The following is a 25,158-nucleotide window of genomic DNA, read 5'->3' on the forward strand; positions in this document are numbered from 1 at the left end:
AGTTATTAGGAAACAAACAACACTAAAAGAAGCTCATAAACAATCAGCTAAAACATTTAGGGTTAACTTAGGAATATACACACCTACTCACACACACAATAAATCACAATTAATAATAGTGGCTTGCACAGTACCATAACATACACTTATGGTACATCTTTGTTAGCTGCCACTACAAAAATTCATTACAAAACACAATATCAGAGAACAAATTAAAAATTTAAAATCATATATACAAAACTTTGGAAACTATATAAATACACTAGAAAAATTTTAAATTTCAATTACATATTAAATTTACCTACCACATAGATGATATTGCCATCAGGTGACACAAAGTACATGTGTGAGTCTGCATACTTTATTGTTAAAACTCGAGTTAAACGTTGATACCACGAAATGTGCATGTTGTCAAAAACAGAGAGCCGAGGATCGACGTTACTCAAACCTACAGTCTTTACTAGTTTCATCAGCTCGGTGAACTCATTATAGTTGATGGTGTTGGATGACTGCAGTAGTTGATAAAATCATGTCAACAACAAACAAAATCCTAATTTTTGCAAGACTTTTGTCATTCATCAAGGTTAAGCACTATAAACTTTGAATTCAAGAAACTTATTTAATGGTGATTTAACAGTTTGAACTTTAGCACAAATGAAGTTGAGACTGAATCTGAACATTTAGCAACAATCTTGTTGCACCACTTACAATGACTGAATTTTAAAATGAAAAAACAAAAATATGCACTTCCAACCGACAACTGGCTAACTGTTATAGATTAAGAATTATACTAAATTCTTTTCATTAATAACCAATGAAATGAAGACAGATTTGTAATACAAGGCTTAGACAATTAATGCATCTGTGGTTTTATGATTCCATTAAATAATGAAACAGAACTCTTAACAAAGGAAATAAAAAAATTTATAACCTACTTTCAGTGTTACCTTAATTTAGAGAAATGCACAAAATTAAAAAAAGTTTCTGAAAAACTATTCACTGGTAGTATCAGAAGGAACACTATTTAAAAGGAACAAAAAAATTTTGAATATTTCATAATAAAAAGGAATCCTTCATGAGTTTGAGTGTTGTAAAAGGCCATGTCTTTTGCACAGTGATAACTTAAATCTTTTACAACAAAGACACAAAAACTCGAAAACGTATTATAAAAATTCTAAATTATAGTTATCTCTTCTAGTTATAGCCAATACAAGAATTTCAATTTCAGATATTGGAATATGAAATAACTTCATTTCAGAAACTCAAATGAACACTTACTCAAACACCATCTGGCAATAATAAACAAGATAAATTAAAAGTTGGGTGTTTATTAATATGCTCTGTGCAGTTGAAGTTCACAATCATACTGTCATGCACAAAAACATTTAGGTTTTTGTAATTTTATGAAAGTACACTAGGAAACCTAGACATAAAAGTAATAAGTTTTCACAATTTTTTTAACCCTTTTTATAACAAGTGTACTAAAGTTTGACAGATATTCTCAAAGAATTTTTATTCTGGAAAAAAATTAGTTTTCTTCTTTCAAATTTTGAGTGATCAATAGAATGCATGCTGCTAAACTATTACTCTAACATTGAGAAGTATTATACGATATTTAATGGAGGGGATCTGTTGTTTTTTGTTTATTTTTGCAAAAATTATATGAAAATAATTGAGTTGTTTGAAGGTATTGTTAAATAGATAAGTTGCTAAGCAATATTTGCTAATTGCTAATCAAATTCAGTATTGATTAGCAGTTTCTGCTAATCAAATCCACCAAACTATTTTATCCTCTGCAGTTATTTTTTACATTATATCTTTTGGTATTTTTTATTAAATTTTTTTGGCTCAAAATCATAAATAAAATTAATCAAACAAGACATCAATGTTTTTACTTGCACAATAATTCATTTCTAAAGGTTAAAAAAATATAAGTTAAAAAACTTTACATGAAGTTTCTTATAAACCTACGTAGGTGTATAATTAGCATGTTTTAAAGGTGATGCCATTTACCACAACAATTTCCAAAAATTTACTTTCATGGCTTTTAGGCCTAAATCTCTACTTATATACATTTTGTTTTTAACAATTTCTAAGAATTCTCTTATTCCAATATTTAACTGTACCATACAGAGAATTTCATAAAGAAAATAGTTCCTGGTATATAAAGTAAAACTTCAAAACTGTAGGAAATACCAAACACCTCAGCTGCCACAAAATAATGCAACAATCGATTAACCAGAGAAAGAAGTGACTTGAAGATATTGCCACAAATTGTTTTCAAATTAATCTAGTTTATTCCTCTTTTTCTTTTGGTGAGATCTCATAACTCTCTTCATAATGTGGTCTCCTTGGCTTTTTGAAGAAGAAAATGTCTAGTGACTTTTCAGCAGTAATTACCTCTCTCGGCACAGGCATCCTTTACTATGTATGTCATAAGGTTTTTAGTGAGATACATTTCAAAATGTAATTAAACTACTTTCTATGTTCATGTTATACCAATTAGTACAGCATAAAATCATAGCTAATAATCTATATTTTAATAGTATACAAGTTTTAAGTTCTTAATTTATAAGGCAATATTAAAAAAAGATCCTGAATTTCCCCTAGTATGAGAAATGTGACATTTTTCTTTAGGTATCCCCGCTTCTCTAATTTATTTATCGCCTCTCCAAGATAAATCAAATTTAATGTAAATTACTTATTATAATATAAACATCATGAACAGACTACTACAAAGTGTATGTGTATCTGATATGCATATGACAAAGTGTGAAAATACTGTATGTGCCATTTGGTGGGATTTTCAGAGAAACAAACATCAGCTTTGGCTTTGGTATATCAAACTGAAATATTTGGCACTTTCACTGTGTTGTGGAGGTTTCAAAGATAACATACAAGAGAAAGTAATGATTTACATGTTATGTTAAGCAAAGAAGAAAGTGATTCACAACTGGGGTTGTTTTGATTCACAAACTGCAATATAAACCTGGATATTCTGTCCCCTGAACTGAGAGTGAAAAATAGACAGCTACAATGCTTCTCAGTAAAAAACAAACATAATTTGATCAAGATTTGGAAATAATGGCACTGACCCCTTCCCTAGATCCTGTTCCACTTCCTTCTAACTCCTTCAGACCTTGATTCATCAGGCAGCTCCATAGGTAATCTCGTCGACAATCTACAGCAGCTTGCTGAACCACTTTGGTGAGATGATCTCTGGCACGCTCAGCCTGCTCCTCTAATATGTCTTGCATCATTGTTTCATGGTTACTGTAGTAACTCAGGTATGACACTTCCTCATCACAAACTCTGTGGATGGCCATATAAGGCCTAAACAAATATTACAATGCATTATTCCTTAACGGGTTATACTTCTTTCAGCAGTTTTTTGTTTTAATGTTGTTTAATTTCTAATTAAAATCTTGAAAAGTTATTAAATTCATACTGAAGCTTAAATATTAGCATTCTTTCATATTAATTAATATTAGTTAAACTGAAAATATACTCTGATAATGTTTAAAGTAACTCCAAACCATAAATTCAATGACTAGGAGCAAGAAATTAAACATCAATTTTGTTAAGATATCAATCAAAACTGCCCAATAGTTCATAAAACATTGTGTTTTAACTAAAGTCTTAGAATCACATAATACCATAAGTAATTATGTACAACAAAAATGTACGTTTAGGTACAGACAACAATATAATATCTCATTGAACTTTCTTTTTTTTTTACTTCTCTCCAAACATGCCTCATCAGTCAATAATGTAGCTAAGCTCAACTTAGTCACATAAACTGTATGCATTTATTTAGTAAGACACTAACTTCCATATAAAATAGCTTTGGAAATCTCACTCTTTTCCTACAGCTTGTAAATGGTATAACAGTAAAATGCTAACACAATGAAAACAGATTAATACTCATCAATACTTCACACTGAACTAAAACCACATTAAATTAAAGATAAACCTAGGAAGTTCTACTTGTACAAATAGATCCTTTTCATCCAACACAGTAAATCTTGAAAATTTGAATAAGTGACAATAAGTGACAGTAGTACAAAACATATTTGACAACTAAAATGATACGTGAATAGTATTAACAAAGTGTTTTAAAAAAATTATTACTTGGCTAAGCAAAGGATGTCAGTCTCATGTTACTTTTAGTGAGAAGACCCATACATAAAAACTAACATCTTAAAGCAAAATAAATGCATTTAAGATATTTCATGAATGGTTTTTACAGTTTCTAATAAAGTTCATGATACGTTTGTTTTAATAACATAACATACACTTTTATAATAAGCAGCCTTAAAGTAACAGTGGGTTTTTGTTCTTTTTTTAAGTTAAGCACAAAGCTACACAATGGGCTATCTGTGCTCTGCCCACCACAGGTATTGAAACCCGGTTTCTAGCGTTGTAAGTGTGCAGACATACCGCTGTGCCATTGGGGGATGTAACAGTGGGAACTGTATTTTATGCTTACAGTATGGTCACTTGATATTTGCAACACCAAACATCTTCAGTGACCAAAAAACCCTGCTTAACGAAACTATTACAAATTCAAAGCTTGTTTATTAGCAGTGTTTATTATGATGAAATACTCAGTCTTATAGCAATATTGTTAATTAGGAAGTACAAATACCATCAATTTAAATCATTACAAGCTTGAATGCTAAATTCACATTTTTTTTCTGGTAGGCTTTTAGTGTGAAAATTACATTTTACACATTCATAGAAAAATTATATTTTCAGTAAGCCTATTATTAGTATGTAGAATATCATAAAAATATGTTAATTATCTGTTGGCATATTTGGATCATTATTCTTATTTAGTTAATGCCTTAACTTCAAAATAAAATAATCTGCAACAACTAGACATCCAACCATACATACATACATACAACACACACACACACACACACACACACACACATATATATATATATATATACTTTTTAGTTATGATTTTATTTGTAGTAAAAGTGCACACGAGATGCAATGCCATCCACCATTTGTACTAAGTATATACAATAATCAAATCTAACTTCATTTTCTACTACTATTAATTGTTGTTCAGTTGAAACAAATATGCCATATTACCATACATAAAAGGAAAGAACACATCAAGCTCATAATAGGCCCATTTTCACAGAATTTGGTTTATACAGATCAGTAACTGCCATAGATAGTGAGACAGAGTTAAGTTGGTACAAAGAAACAAAGTTCAGAGGAGTGGTTATTGGATGCAGCATAAGTGGTATGATATCCTGGAACAAATAACAAGAGAAAAAAAAATTGCTTGGAAAAATAATGACTGCATTGGCTAACACAGTCTTGGCTTGAAACATCTTGTAATGCTACATGAGGAACAAACCACAAATTCTCAATAAACTTGTAGTGGCTTTGAGAGAAAAAGTAGCAGTTTGCTGTGTACCAACAGCTGGTGACAAGTGTTAGTAATCCAATCCAGGCTGTCATTAACGTAGTAAGTGGGCACTCCTTAAAAAAGTGACAAAACATAATAACTTTTTTTCCAGGTGAGCTAATTAAATACATCTCATAATATATGGGATTATAAAGGAAAAATAAACAAAAGAAATAATGAACAAAGAGCTTATCTTTCACCTATCAATGTAATTTTAACATTTCCATCACAAACATTCCTTTATTATTATTAGCTTCTAAAAACGAATGTGAGCTACCACTATGCAAATCAGAACTAAAAATTAACAAATTAATGAAGCTAAATTCACGTTAACACATTTCCACAGTGTTATTACTCGTAATGCACGTGTCAAGTAGTGATCACAAATTTTCACATATTACTAGTACTCTAGAAAAATTTTAAATGTGTTTCTTTGCTCATTTTGAATTCTCCCACAAGGTGACACACAGGTTATCTATGAAAAACCATCCCTTATTTTGAACCGACAGACAAAAGTAAAAGTAGCCAGATGATAACACCCATAATAACCAACTATTGAACTACTCTTGTTTTACAAAACAGTGGTATTTCACTATCACTCCTACAGTGCACCAATATACAGAGCATTTTTTGTAACATTTCAAAGTGAGCCAAAACCCCTCAGAACCAAAGTTTGGGCACAGAAACATCTCAGCCATGCACAGCCCTCAAGCACTTGATATTACAAGATTTTCATTTTGGTGAATCTTTAAAGACACAAAAGAATGGTTAGTAAGTCAGTTATTAACTTCTGGAATCATTGTTTAAATGCTTACAGAAAAACTCTGAACTGAGAGACTATAAAGCAGAACATCATATCTTAGGTTATCAAGTTAGCCCTTTAGTTAAGTGTGCAGCTTCAAAATCTTATCGAAAGGTTTAATACCACTATGCAATGCATAAAACAACAAAAGGACAACCAGTAATCAAAATATTATAGTAATAACAAAATAATAACACTTTTACAAAATAATATCACTCATATACACCAGTTCATTGTTTTGAAATCAGGCATCCAATATAATTTGAAATACAACTGGTCATTCAGGCTGAATTATGTTTACTGTTACACAATCTTGTCTCAGCAAATCCAAGTTGTTCATAAACTATGGCTAAACCTCAAAACAACAACAACAAAAAAGACATCTGGAAGTTTCACTTATGTAGAGAGTAATAAGATAAGGAAACCAATCAATGCAGATTGTTGGAAATTGGTTGACAGTTTTTTAAAATGCCATTAACAGAATCACTTCCAAATCAAGAACACACACAATAGACAAATGACAGGTAAAACAATATTTTTTTACAGATGAGTTGCACTTCACGTGACAGCCAAATAAAAAGTTTATACTCATTTGGAGAAGCTGAAGTTAGATCCAACTCCATATTTATATGATACCTATGGTGCAGGTGGAAGTACAGTAAGGTCAGAAGTAAGCACAGGTAGGCATCAACTTCTAAAATCCTTTGTCATGGTATTATTAATGCAACATGTTATACAGACCACATCATACAATCCTATGTACTGCCACGTACTAGTACCATTGGCTCTAACTTCTACCTAATGGAAGATCCACCCTAACCATGCTAAACTGGTTAATACCTTTCTTGAAGAAAGGGGTACTGATGTAGTGGAATGGCTTAAATACTCATATGATTATAATTCCACAAGCAGGTGTTGAATACTCTTGTAAGACATGCCACATTCTACCAAGTTAGGACACTGAAATTTCCCGGAGAGAGAGAGAGCTCTTTTATGAGTGGTTGAGGGTAACTCAATGGTGTAACTTAAAAAAACATTCCTACTAGCCTGCCTTTGTTGTTCATGGTGATCATACTCCATATCAAAATGAATTGTCATGATAAGTAAAAGCATTAAGCCATCTTTATCATATGTTCATTTATAAAGGCAGGGCAAAATTGTTTATATTTCAGACCACGCAACAGATTATATTCCTGATTTGCATGAAAATAAACTGAGGGAGAGACTGACATTATTTTATAACAGTGACTGTGCCTAGTCTTAACTAAAGTACCAATTTCAATTATCTTCTGTTATGTAACTATTATGTGAATATGATGCTTTCGTGTTTTTATCATTCATGTTATACCTGAACATATATGTAACTTCTACTTTTGTTATTCCTTCCACTCATGACTAAATGAAAAATGCTAATACTATAAACACAACAAAACGAAACTAAATTAAAATAATTTAAATATGATAAGTTTGGTACCGGTATTGTGGGTGCTCCTGATCACTTTGTGTTTCAGTAGAAGATTCAAGACTATCATATAACCTGTTCCTGCTAGAGAGAGGATCCGTGTTTGAGCTAGTTTTGCGTGAGCTACAGCTGCTTGAAGAATGTTTTCTTTTAATCCTTACAAGCCTAAAAGACCCAAGCATGGAACCAAAATTAAAAAGCTTAGGATACAGTTCTCGCTGACTAGTTAAAAGAATGTAAAATTTGAACACCAAAGGTTGAAAGTTGTCCCGAGTTTCCCTTTGTATGATGGAAATGGTGTCATGGGCAGTCAACAAGCCAACATCAAAACTAGCAGTCTGCCTGAAGTCATTGGCATCTCTGTAGATTACTTTGCGTGTTGACAATTCAACCAGCACATATTCTGTATCCTAAAAAAATTGTTTTGATATTACAAGTTTACATAAAATTTCATGAGGCTCACAAAAAGTAAATAAACAGATAAATTATAATACAATTTTATTTTCAATATTTCATGTTCTTTTTCTTGTTTAGTCATGAAAAATTAACCTTTTTAATCATGAAGAAGTATTTATTATATTCATTTAACCCTCTCGCTTCGAGCTTGGCCAATCCGACTGAGGTCATAACCCCAAAGTGACCATCAGGGTTTCCATAATATAACTTTTAATATGTTTTTGTGTAACTTCACATTTTATAAGCTTTCAGTAAACATTACAAATCTTTTGTACACAAACAATATTTTTTTTTATTAAAAAATTTGTTTGTGAATAAATGGAGCCAAAGCGTTGACTGCTCCAAGAGCAAAGTGATTTTTCATGTCAAGGATAAAAATGCTTTACTCCATCTAAAAATTGACAAATTTTATTTGCATAATCTCTAAAACTTCCTAAATAAATAAACGTTTTTTTTAGTAAAACTTTATATTTTATCCATTATTTTCTCTACCATAACTCCATATGCATTCATTTGAAATAAACCAAATTATCCTTTTTTTCTTTCTAGAATGACTGCAAATAGTAACAGAAAACTACAATTGTTTATCCTAAATAGCTTAAAGCTCATAACAGTATACAACTGTTTACACTTAAATTTTAAATCTGACAAGTTGTAAATCACCTGGCAAATGCATAGCTCAAGTTACTGTATTAAATTATGTAATGCATGAGCTGCTCATGAGCATACCTTATGAAGAATTATTATTATTGTGTTTTCATTATCTTATTAATCTAACCTAACAAGTTTCTAATTTTTACGTTTTAGTTACTTTTATAATAATAAATAAAGAATATACACGAAAAACAAGAAATATGATTTTTTCCTGTTGACTCTTACTAAGGGTACAAGTACACTAAATAATTTTTATCTGATTAAATAACACACCTAAGAACACAGAATAATAACAACATAAAGCAAGCAATGTCCTATAACTATCAAAGTTTATCTGGCTTTCTAATTATCCAATAAGAGACTAAACATTTAGCTAAGTTTGTCAATGTCAATAAACAAGAGCAAATCTTCAAACTGGAAGTGAAATAGACAATACTCTATACAGAAAACAATGTAATATATCACTTGATATATTACAATTTGGCTTTCTATAAGTTATAAATAATATACTATAAAGCTTCAAGAAAAACTATCAGCAATTTATGAGAGAGAGAATGTGAAAGATGGGCTAGGCAAGTGGGTCTTATTTTCTTGTGTATGGCTCTGTATGATTATTTGTTTGTAGTTAAGTACAAAGCTGCACAATGGGCTATCTGTGCTCTGCCAACTACAGGTATCGAAACCTGGTTTCTAGCATTGTAAGTCATATCTGCAGACATACTGCTGTGCCACTGAGTGGCATGGCACAGTAAAAAAAAAATACAATTGAAGGCTGTACGCTTTGCCTTAGTAATTTCTACATTTAATTCGATACTTCTCATAGGGTAGGTAAATAAACTAGAGCAGAGGGAGAACAAACACTACAATTCTCATACTAGGGGAGATTAAGGATTTTTTTAATATTTCCTTTTACAATTAAGAACTTAAATCTTGTATGATATTAAAATTTGATTTATTAACAATGTTTTGTTACCAAGTTTTTTCATATAGAATGATATAAAGGTAGTTTAATTAAATTTTAAATGTAACTCTCTAAAAGGTCATGACATGCACACTTTGACCTACCTGTAGTGAGAGGGTTAATACACCAGTATTCATGGTCTTTACTTTTATCTTGTTTTTGTTTTTATATATAAATATGCCCTTTTTTTTATAGGTTTTCCTAGATTTTAATTTCAAGATTTATGGCAGTTTTTCTTTTTATATTACTAATATCATGTATTTAAATAGTATTCTGGTGATAAAAGACAAAATCCTCTCTAAAAACTAAAAGCTTATCTAAAAGGCTTACCATTTCCAAAATAGGATCTTGTAAGAAAGGAACCATTCTTAGGACTCTCATCCCATATACTTCATTATGACTAATTACATAGTTGTATAGCTGGTGTGGTGGCATGTTAATATTGTCAATGATAACTGATCCTGTAAATTTTAGGCAAACCAATCTGTTTTACATACTTCATATTTCTACTTGCTTTTTTTTAATTATTAAATGTTATGTTTAATTATTTAATTAAACACATTAAATGTACAGTAAACAAACTAAATTTCAGATAAAACCAAGACATAAAACAGTTGTTTTCACATAGTAGATAAATATTTACACATTTATTCTCAAAAACTGAAACATTAGATAGTAATCTTTTTAAACTTCAAATGAAATAAATTTTTAATCAGGAAACACCACCCTAGCCATCCTATAGTTTCAACTTATAATTGTTTAACTAGGAGAATTTCAGTTTTCAATGATTTTTTTTATTTATTTAAAACCACATGCTTTTTCTTTTAATTCTTTAAAAGAGAAGTTTAAGACAATTTTGTTTATACAATCCAACTTGGTTAAACAAATGATTATCAAAAGCTGTGTTATCACATATTTCTACTACAGAGCTATTCAAAGGGACAGCCAGTAAGAAGCTTATTTTTTTCTACAACATACTTTAATGGTGTTGAAAACAGGCTATTCAAAATATTAATTTTTCTATCTTACCAATCTTTACTCTCCATTTTCAACCCCCTACTCTTAATTAGGCATTAAAAAGAGCTAGAAATCCATCTGTTCTCTGCCCACCATGGGTATCGAAACCTGGTTTCTAGCATTGTAAGTCCGCAGACAATTCCATTTCAATTAAGCATTTCACATATTACAGTAGTCCTTTCACAGAGAACTAACTTGTCGCATTCAGCGTACCTCAAATAAACAGTGTTTAATCTTATTTTTCTCTTAACTTTAACACTGTGTCTTGTCTCTTTCATTTCACCAAATCACTAAATCTGTCATTCCACATGCTAGATCCTCAAACATCTAACTTTTGCAGATATAGAGTATCTGTGCACTAAATTTAACCTTGAGATTGCATAATATTTTCTTTGTCTAGAGAATTCAATTTTAAACATACAAACCTGAATATACAAGATTATGGGCAGAGTTTGGTGATTTCTGGTAATAGTTAAGAAAGTCATCCAGGAAACTTGTAAGATGGTAACCTTGACGAAATATTAGCTGTCTTCCTGATATATACGAGTGTATTGTTCGAAGATGGTAGTCATATGTGAAGGAATGTTGATGTATATTCACTTTAATTCTCTCAAGTTCATCCAGAAATGTGGTAATAAACTAAGACAAAGGAAAAGAACAACCAGATATAACACTTAAATGTAAAAATATTAAAACATAACAACAGTAAAAGAATTCTTACAATAAAAATACATTGAAGAATGCAGCACTGTTATTTAAGTTATCTTGTCAATAAAATATTCAACAAACAAAGGATATTAGACAAAAGAGTGGTCCAGAAAATATTTGTTTGTTAAATAATATTCTGAAGACACTTAAGACAACAAAAGTAAAAAAACAATTTAAAACTTAGAGGTTTTCAGCCATTTGCAGAAACAAATTTACTGAACAAGTTTATGTATCATTTACTTCAGAACAAGAAAAAAAATTAATGAGGAATTTGATCAATATTACTTACCTGTGAATTCAAGGCACGGGGTGTAGTATATGGCATGCGCATCAACTCCAATGAATACAGATGGCAGTATGCATATGGATCACAGAGTCCAACCTCCAAAACCAATAATCCACCAAGAAGAAAACGAACCAGAAAATACGCTGGAACATCTTTAGTACTAATCCTGGAATTAGCTAAAGAATGCAGACCACATGAGCTTATATTCCTGAGGAGTTGTCTTGAATCTTCATCCTTTGAACGTTCAGCTCTAACATAGTTTAAAAAGTACAACATGATGTTATTTAAATTTAAGACAAGAAGGTAAGATCTGAAAATTCAATTAAAAACTCTTAATAAAGTATGTGTGGGTAAAGTAAAAGTATAGCTTTAAAAAAGAAAGTTCAAGCAGAATGTTAAAGCACAATAATTTAGGTTAAAGCATGGCATATAAGGATAAGTAAAATTATAATTAAAAGTTAAAATTTAAAAGCAAAAAATAAAATAAAGTTTACAGCATAAAAATATTTCAGGGAAAAGACAGTTAAGTTATTTTCTGTTTATTAGAGTTAAATCTGCTTTTGTAAAAGGATTTTACACTGTTTTTGTAAGTTTCTTCGTGTTTTTTTTTTTTACCTTCAGCTATTTTCTGAGAAGAAATTATGAAACTGGGGTTGCTGCTGAAAGATGCAACTATTTCTACTGTATGTATAAACAATAATTTCTATATGTTTATTAAGGTAAATTCACATACAAAATTTAATTAAAGATTGACTAACAGCAAAATGATATTTATAATATATGGATCTAAAATCAGTATTAATCTTAACAAATAATTATTTTGCTGATGAGTGGCATTAAGTTATCCACTTTTTGAGCTAGAATCTCTCAGAGGGCCAGTGGTCCTCAAAGAAACAATTAAATATGATACTTAATATTACAAAAAATAAATGCAAGATGAAGTCAACTATTGTTGTCAGTATCCTATCAATATACATCTGCAAATTCACTATAGTTGAACAATTTAAAACTAGCACTGTTTTATGAGCATTCCTTGACTTTTTGAGTGTTTAAAGAGTGAAAGAAAATAAATGTTAAAATGATAGATTAGAATAGGTATGAAACAACAGATAAGGTTTATTCGTGAATAATCTGTCTTGTTAAGTTTAACAGCTGATAGAAATATTACATTATGCATGTTGACATATTTATTGATTGGTGACATGGAACTTAGACTAACTGCTTTGTTAACAGACTGTGAGGTTGACAAATTGATTAATTCTAAGATCAAGTTAGTTATTAAGAAATTCCTCAGACAACGGGAACTGACTTTCTTTTAATTTTTATTTAATCTATAAGTTCCGGCAAAGAACGATAAGTAACTATAAAAGAAAAACTATTTAGACATATGTTAAACCAAATATAGAATAATTATTAAATACATAATATATTTTTATCTTAAATAGCTTTATACTTGAGGTAGACCAATCATCAAAATTCAATATATTTAAACTCACTGGAGCTAAATAGTAAAAAAAACTTGGAACTCAAAAACAAAGTGCTTCTTGGACAGTAATAGATATTTCTATGACAAAATAAATATAAACTATTTCTAGAGGCAATTAACAAATTCATTTCAGGGTTAAATATTATAATATCTCTTGCAACACAAATGAAGCAGTAAACACAAGCCTGATAATAGTAAAAAAGTCCATTATCATTAGCCTCAAGACCCTCTTTTGTAACAGATTGGTCTTAAGGCATTAAAACGTGAACCCCCAAACACTTAAACAATAAGTCACTTAACTGTAAAAGATGGCATAACAAGTTTGATAAAGGACTCTAAGTGAAAAAAACCCTCTTACACCGAGTCATAATAAAGACTACTCTAGCAATTTTTTTTAGATACTTTTAATATGCTCATCCCACCAGAGGTTATTCTGAAGAACTTTTATTGAATCAACTCTAGATAGTATATATTTCCCTTAAAACCTCATTTACACTTGATATAATCATATAATGTGATTTACAAATATTTAAAACTAGGCAGTTGTCGACAAACAAATCATTGTTTGCTATTTCAAAATGGTCAACAAAAAATAGTACGAATCATATCATCAACATATAGATTGTATGTATCTTTTGAATACACTGAAATTAAATCATAAACATAAATAATAAATAAGAGAGGGCCAAGGATTGAACCTTGGGGAACCTCACGATGGAAACTAAAGAAATGAGACTTTATATCAATAATTGAAGTATAACATTGCCTATTCAGTATGTACATTTTATGTACATGTTTCAGTACTTTTGTGCTTACTGAAACCAAATTGCGAATTACTTAAAATTATATTTTTTTCAAGAAACAATAATTCTATCATAAAATATATGTTCGATAATATGAGTGAATGCAGATAAGATGGAAATAGACCGATAATTTTCTACATGATCAATATTCCCACCCTTATAGATGGCAACAATGTTAGTAGTATGAAGAATCTCAGAAAATTTACCAGTTGTACATATTTTATTTACAAGTACAGTTAAGGGTTCAACAATAGGATCACTAGCAGATTTAACCACTGATGGTAGAACATCATCCCATCCAGTTTGATAATGTTACTGAAATATTTCTCCTGTCATTCCAAATTACCCAATATGTTTTTAGTATCTTGTTTACTTCATTCTTGCATAATATTTTCAATTAGCAGTAACCTATGGCCATAATGTAGGATAAGGTTGTCACATTAAGAACCGTCAAAAACTATCTTTTGTTGTACCACTCGTATGGAGGTGAAATTCATTTCGATGAAATGAATAAGAGAAAGTTCAGAACCTAAAAAAACAACTTAGGCTTTAGTTAATTTGCTTAGATGCTAGTTTACTAGAAAAAGTTCTGTTGAAGTTCTTGATTAGAATGAGTAGCTGTAATTTTGGATCAATAAAATCCTATTCAAATTATTAAGTTGGTCTTTTCTACAGTCTTACAGCGATGTTAATGAATTTTAATTTACTGAAAGAAACACTATCTCCTTTTAAGTAACTGCAAATACTCTTTTTTTGTTCACTTTCTTTTTGCTTAAACCAGTTTAAAAGGATCTGTAAGTGAAAAGATTTGGAAAGTCAATGTGGGTAAGTTGGATTGGAATTGAAAACATTGTGAAAGAGATGAAAAGAGAAGACTCCAGGTGTGGCTAATAACAAAAATCAAATATATTTGATCCACTTTTTTGCTGCATCAAAAGTACAGAATATTGGGTCTAGTATGATAAAAATTACTTAGCTTGACAAGTTAAGTCAGTGGAATAAATTGTATACAAGCCTAACCAACAGATCTTGAATTCCCTGAAATCTGTCTACAGAAACAGTAATTTAAAACATTGTTTCACTTTTATTATTATTGCCTTAAATCATATTGTTAAATTTATATTAATGTACCATGCTTTAAAACTGCCTGTAACTACATCAACAATTGCAGAATTAAAACATCTCAACATAAAAAAAAAGTCAGAAAGAACATCACATACACACAACTTTTCAATAATTTACTAACTTAAATTTATTTTTTGATTATTTTGATTTTTTTTACCAAAATAATTTGAACATAAACATTTTCAGTACAAGCTAGGATAATACAAAGTTTTAATTGCTAATCACCTCGAAATTGTATATGCACAAATGAAATCATTTTGATAATGGATAATAGCTATAACTACAAGTTTTTACCCCTGTTTTTGTTGAGCTGTCTTTGCCTGGACAGCTACAAATCCTTGACTCTGTAAATATTGGATATACTCCTGAATGTAGTTAGAGCACACAGCAAAGTGCCATGTTTCATCAGGTGCAGATCGTCTTAACTTTGGAGAGCTTGAAGCACTAGCAATTGTTGTCTGCTGACTTGCTCCACTCATCCACCTGGAACGACTTGTGACTGACATACTAATAGTTTCAAATCCTTTTATGCTACTACCAGAGTTATGGCGAGATCTCTATAAATAAAATGAAAAATCATAAATAAGTCAAAAGATAAATCTGGCTACCCAACTTCCTTCCCTAAAAGTTAATAACAAAAGGAAATTTCATAGAAACAGAAATTGTTGTAGTATTTTAAGTTTCACTACTGCTATATATCTTTTACTCTATACAAGTTTCTAATAATCAACCCTGAGGAACTGTGCGATGAGCATACTTCAATTTTGTTTTATGTAGTATTGACATTTTTTGTTGAATTTGTTTTAAAAATATGTAAAATGTATTACCACCAATAGCATTATCAAACTAAAATAAAAAGTTGTATGTTCTCATTTAGAAATATTTTTTAATATCCAACAGTTTAAAGTGTATTACTCTTACAAAATCTTAAATAGAGCCCACTAATTTTCAAAGGAATTTACAATATCAGAAAAGCCAATTCCAATGTGCTTCTGCTCCAAAATGTAATATGTAAAATATTATTTGAATAGTTTATGTTGAAATATTGCAATCATCTATTGACTATGTCAAATTAGGATTTGATTTTTATATCACAAGTGTGAAATCTATATGCACAAAAGCCAAAAATAATAAGCTCTTATGTAAGCATGTTTATTTTATTAACTCTTGGCAAACATAAGAATTTCCACACCTCTTAAAACTTCTGTTTTTTTCCCCCTTTTTTAGGCTTAATAACTACTGAAATAAGACAAATGTCTCTTTAAGAGCAGTCATTGATATAGTGGGCAGAAAAATTAAAAGTAAGATGGGACAATGCAGAGAAGTTACACGAAATGGATACTGAAAATTGGAAGAAATATGACAAAATATATGGCAATTGGAAGCAGAAAGACTGAACACAGAAATATCTACAATAAAAATAATTCTGGAATATGTTTTGAAAATAATATAATGAAGGAACAAAGGTGGCTAAAGAGATGTGTGATGGAAAAGTAAATCAGAAAGAAAGCAACAGGAAGACAAAATAGGAACTGGGGATGAAAAAAATCATTGGAAAGAGTTGGAAGAACTGAAATTGCAAAAATCATTAGAAAGATAGAAAAGTTTATTGAAACATGGCCATGTGTAGTAACATACACAGACAACAAACAAAATGGAAGAAGAAAAAACTAAAATGTACAAAATGCAAGAAGGAAGAAAAGATGATGAAACACATGGAAGTGTGAAAAGATGCAAAGAAAAAGAAACAAGGCCTTCCAAAGGTCTGAAGAGAAAACAAGAAAAATATGACAAGACTGGAAAAATGATGAAAGAGATGATAAAACACAGATGTGTAAGTATATATATATAGTTTGAAAAAAAGATGAGAAAGATAATGAAAATTTAGATGTAAGTATATATATATATAGTTTGAAAAAAAAAGATGAGAAAGATAATGAAAATTTAGATTGCTATTATCATAATATTTTTACTTTTTACTTTTCAGTCTCATCTTGATAAAGTTATCATAATTTTTTTTATAGATTTTACTGCTTGTATTAATTACTTTTATTACAATTATTATTTTGCCTATTCAGTAATGATGTTTGTTTTAGTTTACAAGAAATAATGAATGTATTGGGCTTTAAATATAACGGTCTCATGTATTTATGATTTAAGAAAGGGTGCTTTAAAGTTTCTTTTTCTTATTTCAAGAACATAAAATAAAATGGAAACATTTTATGAAATAATTAATTTACAATGTGAAGCTATAAAATTTCTTTTCATCAAAACTATCTGATATTTCTCCATTGATTAGATACGAAGTTAAACTTGTTTACTTCTATTTATGAGTTTATTTCAACTGTGTTATGGTTATGCAGCAGCTGCTTTTTAATATTTTACATATTATATACTGTTTAGTTATTTTTCTATATGTATATGCTTTTTTTTCATCTTATTTGGCACTGCAAATCAAATGCAACTATTATTACGAAATTGCTTCAGATGAATAAAAAATATTTTACATATGACAAAATAAATTAGCTTAAAGAGTAAGTATAACCTAAAACAGTTTCAACAAAACTTACACCAGATGTTTTCTGTTCCGTCTGAGATTGTTCCACTGTTTTCTCTCCAGTTGTAATTCCAAAAATAGTGTTATCAAAAGTATGGTCTCGAATAGGGCCCACCTTCCATCTCCATGCTGGGCTAAATAATAATGGTGTCAGACAAAAGTGACTAAGTCGACCCACTTTCTTCACCAGATGTAGCTTGTCCTGATTACACAAATATAAAAATTAATGATAAAACTACACTTGATATTTATCATCTTTATCCCAAAAACAAACATAATCTACACTATGTAACCAACATTATAGCCTACTTAACAAATTTTAATAGATAAAAATTTTAATAGATAAATTACCTAATCCAGAGTATATTTCATTGTCATATATAATTAACAGTACTCCTAAACATAGACAAAAATATAAAGGCTATAAGATGCAAGATAATGCTAAACTAATTTTCATGTATTTATTAATTGTTATACTATTGTATGATCACAAAGTCATTTCTGCATGTTTGTTTATCAAACAGCCAGATATATAAGAATAGCATATTACTCACGAGAGATGAGATTACATGACACAGATCATGTTCTGATCAGAGTTAGCCTGGTGATGTAATTAGTTGAAGCTTCTCAACGTGTTTGTTACAATAATTCATAGTTCACTTCATACAATTGTCAACAAACAAGAACAGACAAGTTCAGCTGTAGGAAGATGTTTCTGTGCTGCAGGCACACACACCAACACCATACCCAGTCAACAGACTCAAACTTCTATTTTGTTATTGTTTTGTCATAACACCTCTTTTGATACATGAACTCTTTACCCATTTGCAGTGAACAAATGCATGCATGTTGACTACATCAGAACACAGTCCTTTCACATATTCCTGTGCACATTGGGTAGTGAACAATACATCAGATTCACAGGGAGCTGTACTTCCATCTAAACACCAGGAGATTCAGAAAACTGGTCAACTGTTGTTCGTTTGTGCATTATGACATCATGACATATAGTAGGTGCTCATCCCAATCACTTCAGTCAGGGTATAAACAAACTAGCAAGCATATATTAAACAGTCTGTACTGCCTATTCATTCAAACCATCAGAGTGAGTTTCATGTGGTGAAGTGTACATTTTCAACACACACATAACACTCAATTTAACTCTGCAAACAACTGGTTGTTGAAGTTATCACCTCAGTCCATGTGGATTTCTACAGGAGAACCAAAGAGTGAATCCACTGTTCAGCCAAAAGACTGGGATTGCATTAATATGTCAGACATTGGATAAATTTCAGCCCACTTGGTAAACGAATCAATGGCCTCTCTCAGCTTTGAGTAAAGGAACAACTATATCCATGGAATTCACTTAGAGAGAAAAAATCTACCAACCTATGTAAGTTGTCCTTGGAGCAGTCAGTGTTCCCTCTAGGCATCATACGTGGTAAAATAACCAATTTTATACATCCACGATAGTGTGTAAAACTTTCTGGTGCCCTCTAGTTCTTGCATTTTGCAAATTTTAAAGTATTTCCTGTCTTATAGCTTTGGGGACCATTAGGTGCATCAAAGGTTCATAATGAAGGTACAAAAAATAATTAACTACACACGTGCCAGTACTACATTTATCAATTTAATGATAAAGCTAAACACAAATGTGACAATAGGAAGCATTTATTAAATGTTTCGGAATCATCATAATTTCACCTGGAGGTACAAAACAAACAAACCATATTTGTAATTACAACAGAAATATATACATAAGAAGTAAACAATTTGATGTACAATTATAACACGAGAAAATGAAAAATGTGACACAGTTGAAATAGTTATACTAAGTGAAGACTGTACATGTTAGGGATGGAAGAAGAGTTTTGACTTTTTGAGATCATGTTTGACTGTTGAGAGAATTTTAAAGTTAGAGAGAGAAATTGGGTGTCCTGTTTCTGTATTGTGCTGATAGATAGCGGAGTTAGGAGGGTTTGTAACCTTTTTTCCAGTTTTTATAGATATGCACAGGTGTTCACATGCTCATACTTTAAGGTGATGTTTGGTTTCACCAATATAGGAGGCCTTACACCTTACAATCTCTGCACGTGTATAAGTAGACATGATATGAACAATGGGCAGTCACCAAACGATCTTTGTAGCAGAAAAAATTTTTTAGTCTCAAATTGGGTTTCATAATAACTTTCAAGTCAATTTGGGGATAGTAAGAGTTACATAATTTTTTGCAACTATTTCATAATAAGGGAGCTCTGTCACCCAAGATATGGTAAGCAGGTGTATAAGGGGAGTTTGGGCACAGTGAGTATCTTAGGTGGTTTGACAAACAAATTAGTTACGAATGAGGAAGTTATTTTCTCCAAGAAATGCACAGGGTAGCTATTTTAAAATAGAATGCTTTGTATGGAAGTGGCCCGGCATGGCCAGGTGGTTAGGGTTTGAATCCCCATCCCACCAAACATGGTTGCCCTTTCAGACATGGGGGGCATTATAATGTGATGGTCAATCTCACTATTCGTCGGTAAAAGAGTAGCTCAAGAGTTGACGGTGGGTGGTGATGACTAGCTGCCTTCCCTCTAGTCTAACACTGCTAAAATAGGGACGGCTAGCACAGATAGCCTTCTTGTAGCTTTGCGTGAAATTCAAAACAAACAAACAATAGTATGGAAGTAATTTCAAACTTAGTCAATGCAGACAATAGTGAAGATATATGGAATAATTAACCAAAAACCTGGAAAGCTAAAGATTTCTCGTTTATTATAAGATGGGGGCAACTTCTGGACCATTACAATCTTCATATGATCAGTGGTTAAACCACCTCTATTGACTGCAGAACTGTGCAAGCATGAGTACACACTTTCCAGGTATCAATTTCAATCAAGCCTGCATCTTTAACTCTCTCAACATGGGCTTGGTTGATTTGACTAACCACGTGACCTCTTTGTACTCGTATAGTCTTTATAGATTTGATACTACTAACTTTTAATATAGTATATTCACAAAATTTGGCAATCTTTCAGAAAAAATTACAAGTCTTTCACATACAAAAAATCATTTTTTTGTGAAGTATTTTAAATAAAAAAAGATTTGTCCATGAATATAACAAGTATTTGTTTTGAGTAGTCCGTGTGTAAAGTGATTTTCATGTTAAGATTAAAAGCACTTCATCTCAAAAATCTCAAATTTTATTTGTGTAATCTCCAAAACCTCCTAAATACATTATCTGTTATTTTCTCTACCCTAACTCTATACAATGTCAGTCAGTTTGATTGACCTTGTAACCAGCAAAAAAAAATATAAATAAATTTAAATTACCCCTTTTTTCTTTCTAGAATGACTTCAAATTCTAACATGAAACTACATTCATTTATCCTAAGTAGCTTGAAACTAGTAACAGTATACATCTATTTATGATTAGTTCTATTGTTTTATAGCCCTATGATTGCCCTTTGAATCGTGTCTAACTACTTTTCTTGCCATTATAAGTTCTAAATTTCTAAAAATAATTGAGATAGGCTTGTTCTGTCCCAGAGAATAGAACAGGCACAGGGCAAACTTGATACAAGCTTCTGTGAGACAGATAAAGGTTAGATAAGACTAAGGGTAAGTAAAAGGATTCGTAGCACATGTTTATGATATTTTTTACAGCCAGTTATCGCAGTGAATATAAGTAAGCCATGGATAAATTTGAGGAAAATCAGCCTGAGGCTTGAGGGCTGCCATGTATACCCTTACCCCCTTTCTCCAACACCACCACTAAAGTTTCTCTTCAAATCTGCATAGATATAGTCCTTTAAATTAACTTCACAAACCCTCGAAATTAGTGAGGCATATGATAAGGCCTGCATGCTTTCTGAAGATTGATCGTGTGGCTAGGCCTTTAGCAGATTTTTGTTTACAGGCTATGACAATTTTTCTTAATAGTTACAATGAAGTATCTAAATAAAAGCTGTGTTTAATGGAAAATTTATTTTACATTTTCAATAACTTCTTTATATTCCAATGATATAAACTCAATATATGACTCGATTCAATTTTAATCATTCTTGTTTAGTCAATGCTCATGATATGCAAATTTAGTATCAATAAGATTACCACATAATGAGAAAAATACTAAGTTAAATGCATACAATCACCATTAAGAAACTGTCAATGATGAGAGACTTTCACCCACTATACAAGAAGGCCCTTGTTGTTTCTTACATCATCATTCATTAGCCAATTGTCTTTGTGATGAGACAACTGACTAATTATGCACAGGCTCTCATTATCATGGAGTCACCTAATCCTCGAATATATATGCTTACATTCACTTGCTTTGTATGGTCAATACTATCAGCATTATTATCGCAACTGAACAAAGTTGGAGAGCCTGTGCTCTGGTCAAGTGTAATAAATATGTTAACAAAGATATCAAAACTATGTGCAGAACATCTGCATGAAAATTTAGACAAATTACCCATATATACCTCATTACAGATATATTCCATACTAATATAAAGTATTCATATGTAATGTGACAAAAGTATCTGGTACAACAGTATCAGATAAAAAATATACTTATAACTGTGAAATTAAGGATATGCATCTAAAACAGGATTTAATAGTAAACAATAACACAAGAACGTTAAAAAACAAACTAAAATAATCAGTATACATGAACCATTAAACGTGTGTAAACACTCCATTAAAGTCTACATGATATAAAAATGATATATGGAAGATAATCTGCTAAACAGGGATGATTTACAAGAAAAAGCTTCACTCATTACTCAAGAACAGAAAAGCATGTTTTCCTACCACCTTGATTCATATATTGAAATATGTAAATATATCGTGTACGTTAAATAACAATTTGACATATGAAAGAGCTATATTACAAAGCCTAAGAAATGAAATGTAAGTAATATTTTTCTTGAGGTCATGGTTGTTGTTTTAATATAAAAAACATTAAAATAATTGGCTTAGATTGATTAATATTAACTTTTACTTTCAAACAACTTAAAAGCCCTCACTGAGCTAATAATTGATTATTCTGAACTCTTTCTTTGCTACACTGCTGACTGAAGCAATTTTGTAAACAATGAAACACTCAGCAACACAAACCCTTCTTTCTGAACTAGTTTATTTTTTACTTCTTCAGTTTCCACTTTTTTATGCTCTAAACTTAATTTTACCTACAGGTAAACTGTAGCTTAGAAAAAGCTGTTGTTATAATAATTGATTTTTTTCAACCTGGTGACATTTTTATTTCGTTTACTATCAAAATTCCTCAATCTATTTCCTAATATTATTTTCATATACAGTCATAAAATGTAAAAACTGAAATAAAAACAACTAAAATCAAACAACACAATTGTATACCACAATCACACAACTTACCATAAATGGCACATTTGAACTGCTTCCTCGAGCCTGCCACATTGTTTGTAAGTCTTGCAAATCTGAAATTTCAATAAAAGTGAATAGTGCCATCATAAAACTTATTTTATGAAAAAATAAAATTTAATTGCATGCCTATAATAAGACCATGTGTCAAATACTTGCCCAACAGTTGTATAACATTATCATGTGCTAGATGATTACACTAAGTTTAGCAAAATTTCAAGTAGAACTAATGGACAATGCAGAAAATATAATACATATGGTATACCCTATGATACATCTAGGACTTCAACTAAAAATGTCAAGTTCACTGTATAACGTGAATTATCTTAAGGGCTTTTGAATCCAAATGTGTGTGTGTGTGTGTATCAGCAAATTTAAACATTGAAATGATAAAATATTAATATTTAATGCAGATTCAACAAAACAAACTGATATGTTAAAGTTGCAGTAGATTTTAATTAGTGCAGAAAAATTTTTATATTATAATTGGGTCAATTTACCAAGTTCTTCAAAATTGACACATTATTTTTGTTATTATTCATTTATTAGCTTCAGGGGAAACTCTTAAATGCAAATCTAACTGTATACTAAACATATTGTACTGGAGATTTTAAAGCCTGCTCATAATTATTTATCTCTGGAAACAGATTTGAATTTGTATCAATGAAAATTTTAATGCCTACTTGAAAAAACAAATTCAGTCAGCAGGGCATTTGAAATGGTTTGCTTACCATTTTTAATGCATTGCTTGTTCAACATTTCTTAAATGCTGACTTTCAGTGAGACAATTAAAAGTACTAATACCCTAAGTGGATTTTACTGAGAACTTAAGAGTATGGAGTTCACTTATTCCATACAATTCAATAAAAAAACTTGAAATAAAGGATAAGTATTTTCATTTTCTTCCAAAACTGAATTACAGGTTTTGAATATTTTAATCATTAGGATGAAAAACAACCAAGACAACTACCTCTTCCTTCTGAGTTAATACGTGTTTCATCAAGCTGCTTTCCATGTCTCATAACTGGATCTCTCAAAAGGCCATAACGAGTTTTATGTAAAGGATGTGGCGGTTGTGAATCTCGAAGGAATTCAAGCATGCTTGGGAAATTTGTCTGACTACTACCAGAAGTACCATGTCGACCACCTACAATGCTGCCATGCTGAATGTCTCGGTGGGGAGGACTGAGATATTTTATGAGAATAGTTATATGATTTACATTGATGGGCAGAAAGCTGGTCACAACTGTCTGAACAGAAAACAGAACAAAAATTGTCATGAACAAACTCAGTATTATGGAAGGAGTGGCAAAAAGATAACTCATTTTAAATCATTAATGCTAAGCTTTTAAATAAACAGTAAAATTGCTGTAATATCAAGTAGGCAATAAGTTAACTAATTTATAAATGCTCTTTTTTGTTCTTAGCTAATTACAACCTATTACAAATGTGAGATACTAACACAAAAAATCCAATAACCACAATGATATATTAATTTTTCCAAACTAATAAAACGAAATTAATTATAAAAGTAACCTTTGTAGAATTGCAGGATTAGGTGCATCTTAACTTATACAAAACTTCACATTTATGTAGCACATCATCAAGGTGATACTTCACCCTTTCAGGACTGGATTTCCTACAATTACCATAGTTCAGCATGTACACCACAACTTACAAACTTCTGCCAAGTTTTTTCCAACATTGCAGGATCAATCTTTGTGAAGGCTTCTTGGATATTTTGATGCATTTCACCCTTACTCACAACCTTATAAGCATAAACCATGTCCTTAATTTCATTTTATAATGTTTAACCATTCATTCACTGTAAAATAATAATTTCACTATAATTAGTGTTAGGATAGAGAAAATAAGAGATGAAAGTTTTCTCAAAAATGAATTTTTTTATTTAGGAGGTTATGTAAATGAAATATGACAACATAAGGTGAAAAGAAATATTTTTATCTTTAATATGAAAAGCATCTTTCACTCAGACTGACTTAACAAAGATTTAAATTC

At 30.7% G+C, this 25,158-nt stretch overlaps 1 protein-coding gene across 1 annotated transcript in view; it reads right to left on the reverse strand.

Annotated features, from left to right (window-relative positions):
• The window catches only part of LOC106470247 (KICSTOR complex protein SZT2-like), a 67,431-nt gene that overhangs the window by 15,866 nt on the left and 26,407 nt on the right, over window positions 1–25,158 (reverse strand). Inside the window, exons 12-21 of the mRNA XM_022398846.1 lie at window positions 24,110–24,389; window positions 23,134–23,195; window positions 17,762–17,950; window positions 15,486–15,748; window positions 11,781–12,027; window positions 11,209–11,422; window positions 10,097–10,227; window positions 7,708–8,105; window positions 3,096–3,333; window positions 306–509 (exon numbers count right to left, since the gene is read on the reverse strand). Coding sequence (XP_022254554.1) covers window positions 306–509; window positions 3,096–3,333; window positions 7,708–8,105; window positions 10,097–10,227; window positions 11,209–11,422; window positions 11,781–12,027; window positions 15,486–15,748; window positions 17,762–17,950; window positions 23,134–23,195; window positions 24,110–24,389 — 2,226 coding nt within the window. The remainder of the gene's footprint in view (window positions 1–305; window positions 510–3,095; window positions 3,334–7,707; window positions 8,106–10,096; window positions 10,228–11,208; window positions 11,423–11,780; window positions 12,028–15,485; window positions 15,749–17,761; window positions 17,951–23,133; window positions 23,196–24,109; window positions 24,390–25,158) is intronic.

This window comes from Limulus polyphemus, unplaced genomic scaffold, assembly GCF_000517525.1.
Source record: "Limulus polyphemus unplaced genomic scaffold, Limulus_polyphemus-2.1.2 Scaffold3900, whole genome shotgun sequence".
NCBI classification, from domain to species: domain Eukaryota; kingdom Metazoa; phylum Arthropoda; class Merostomata; order Xiphosura; family Limulidae; genus Limulus; species Limulus polyphemus.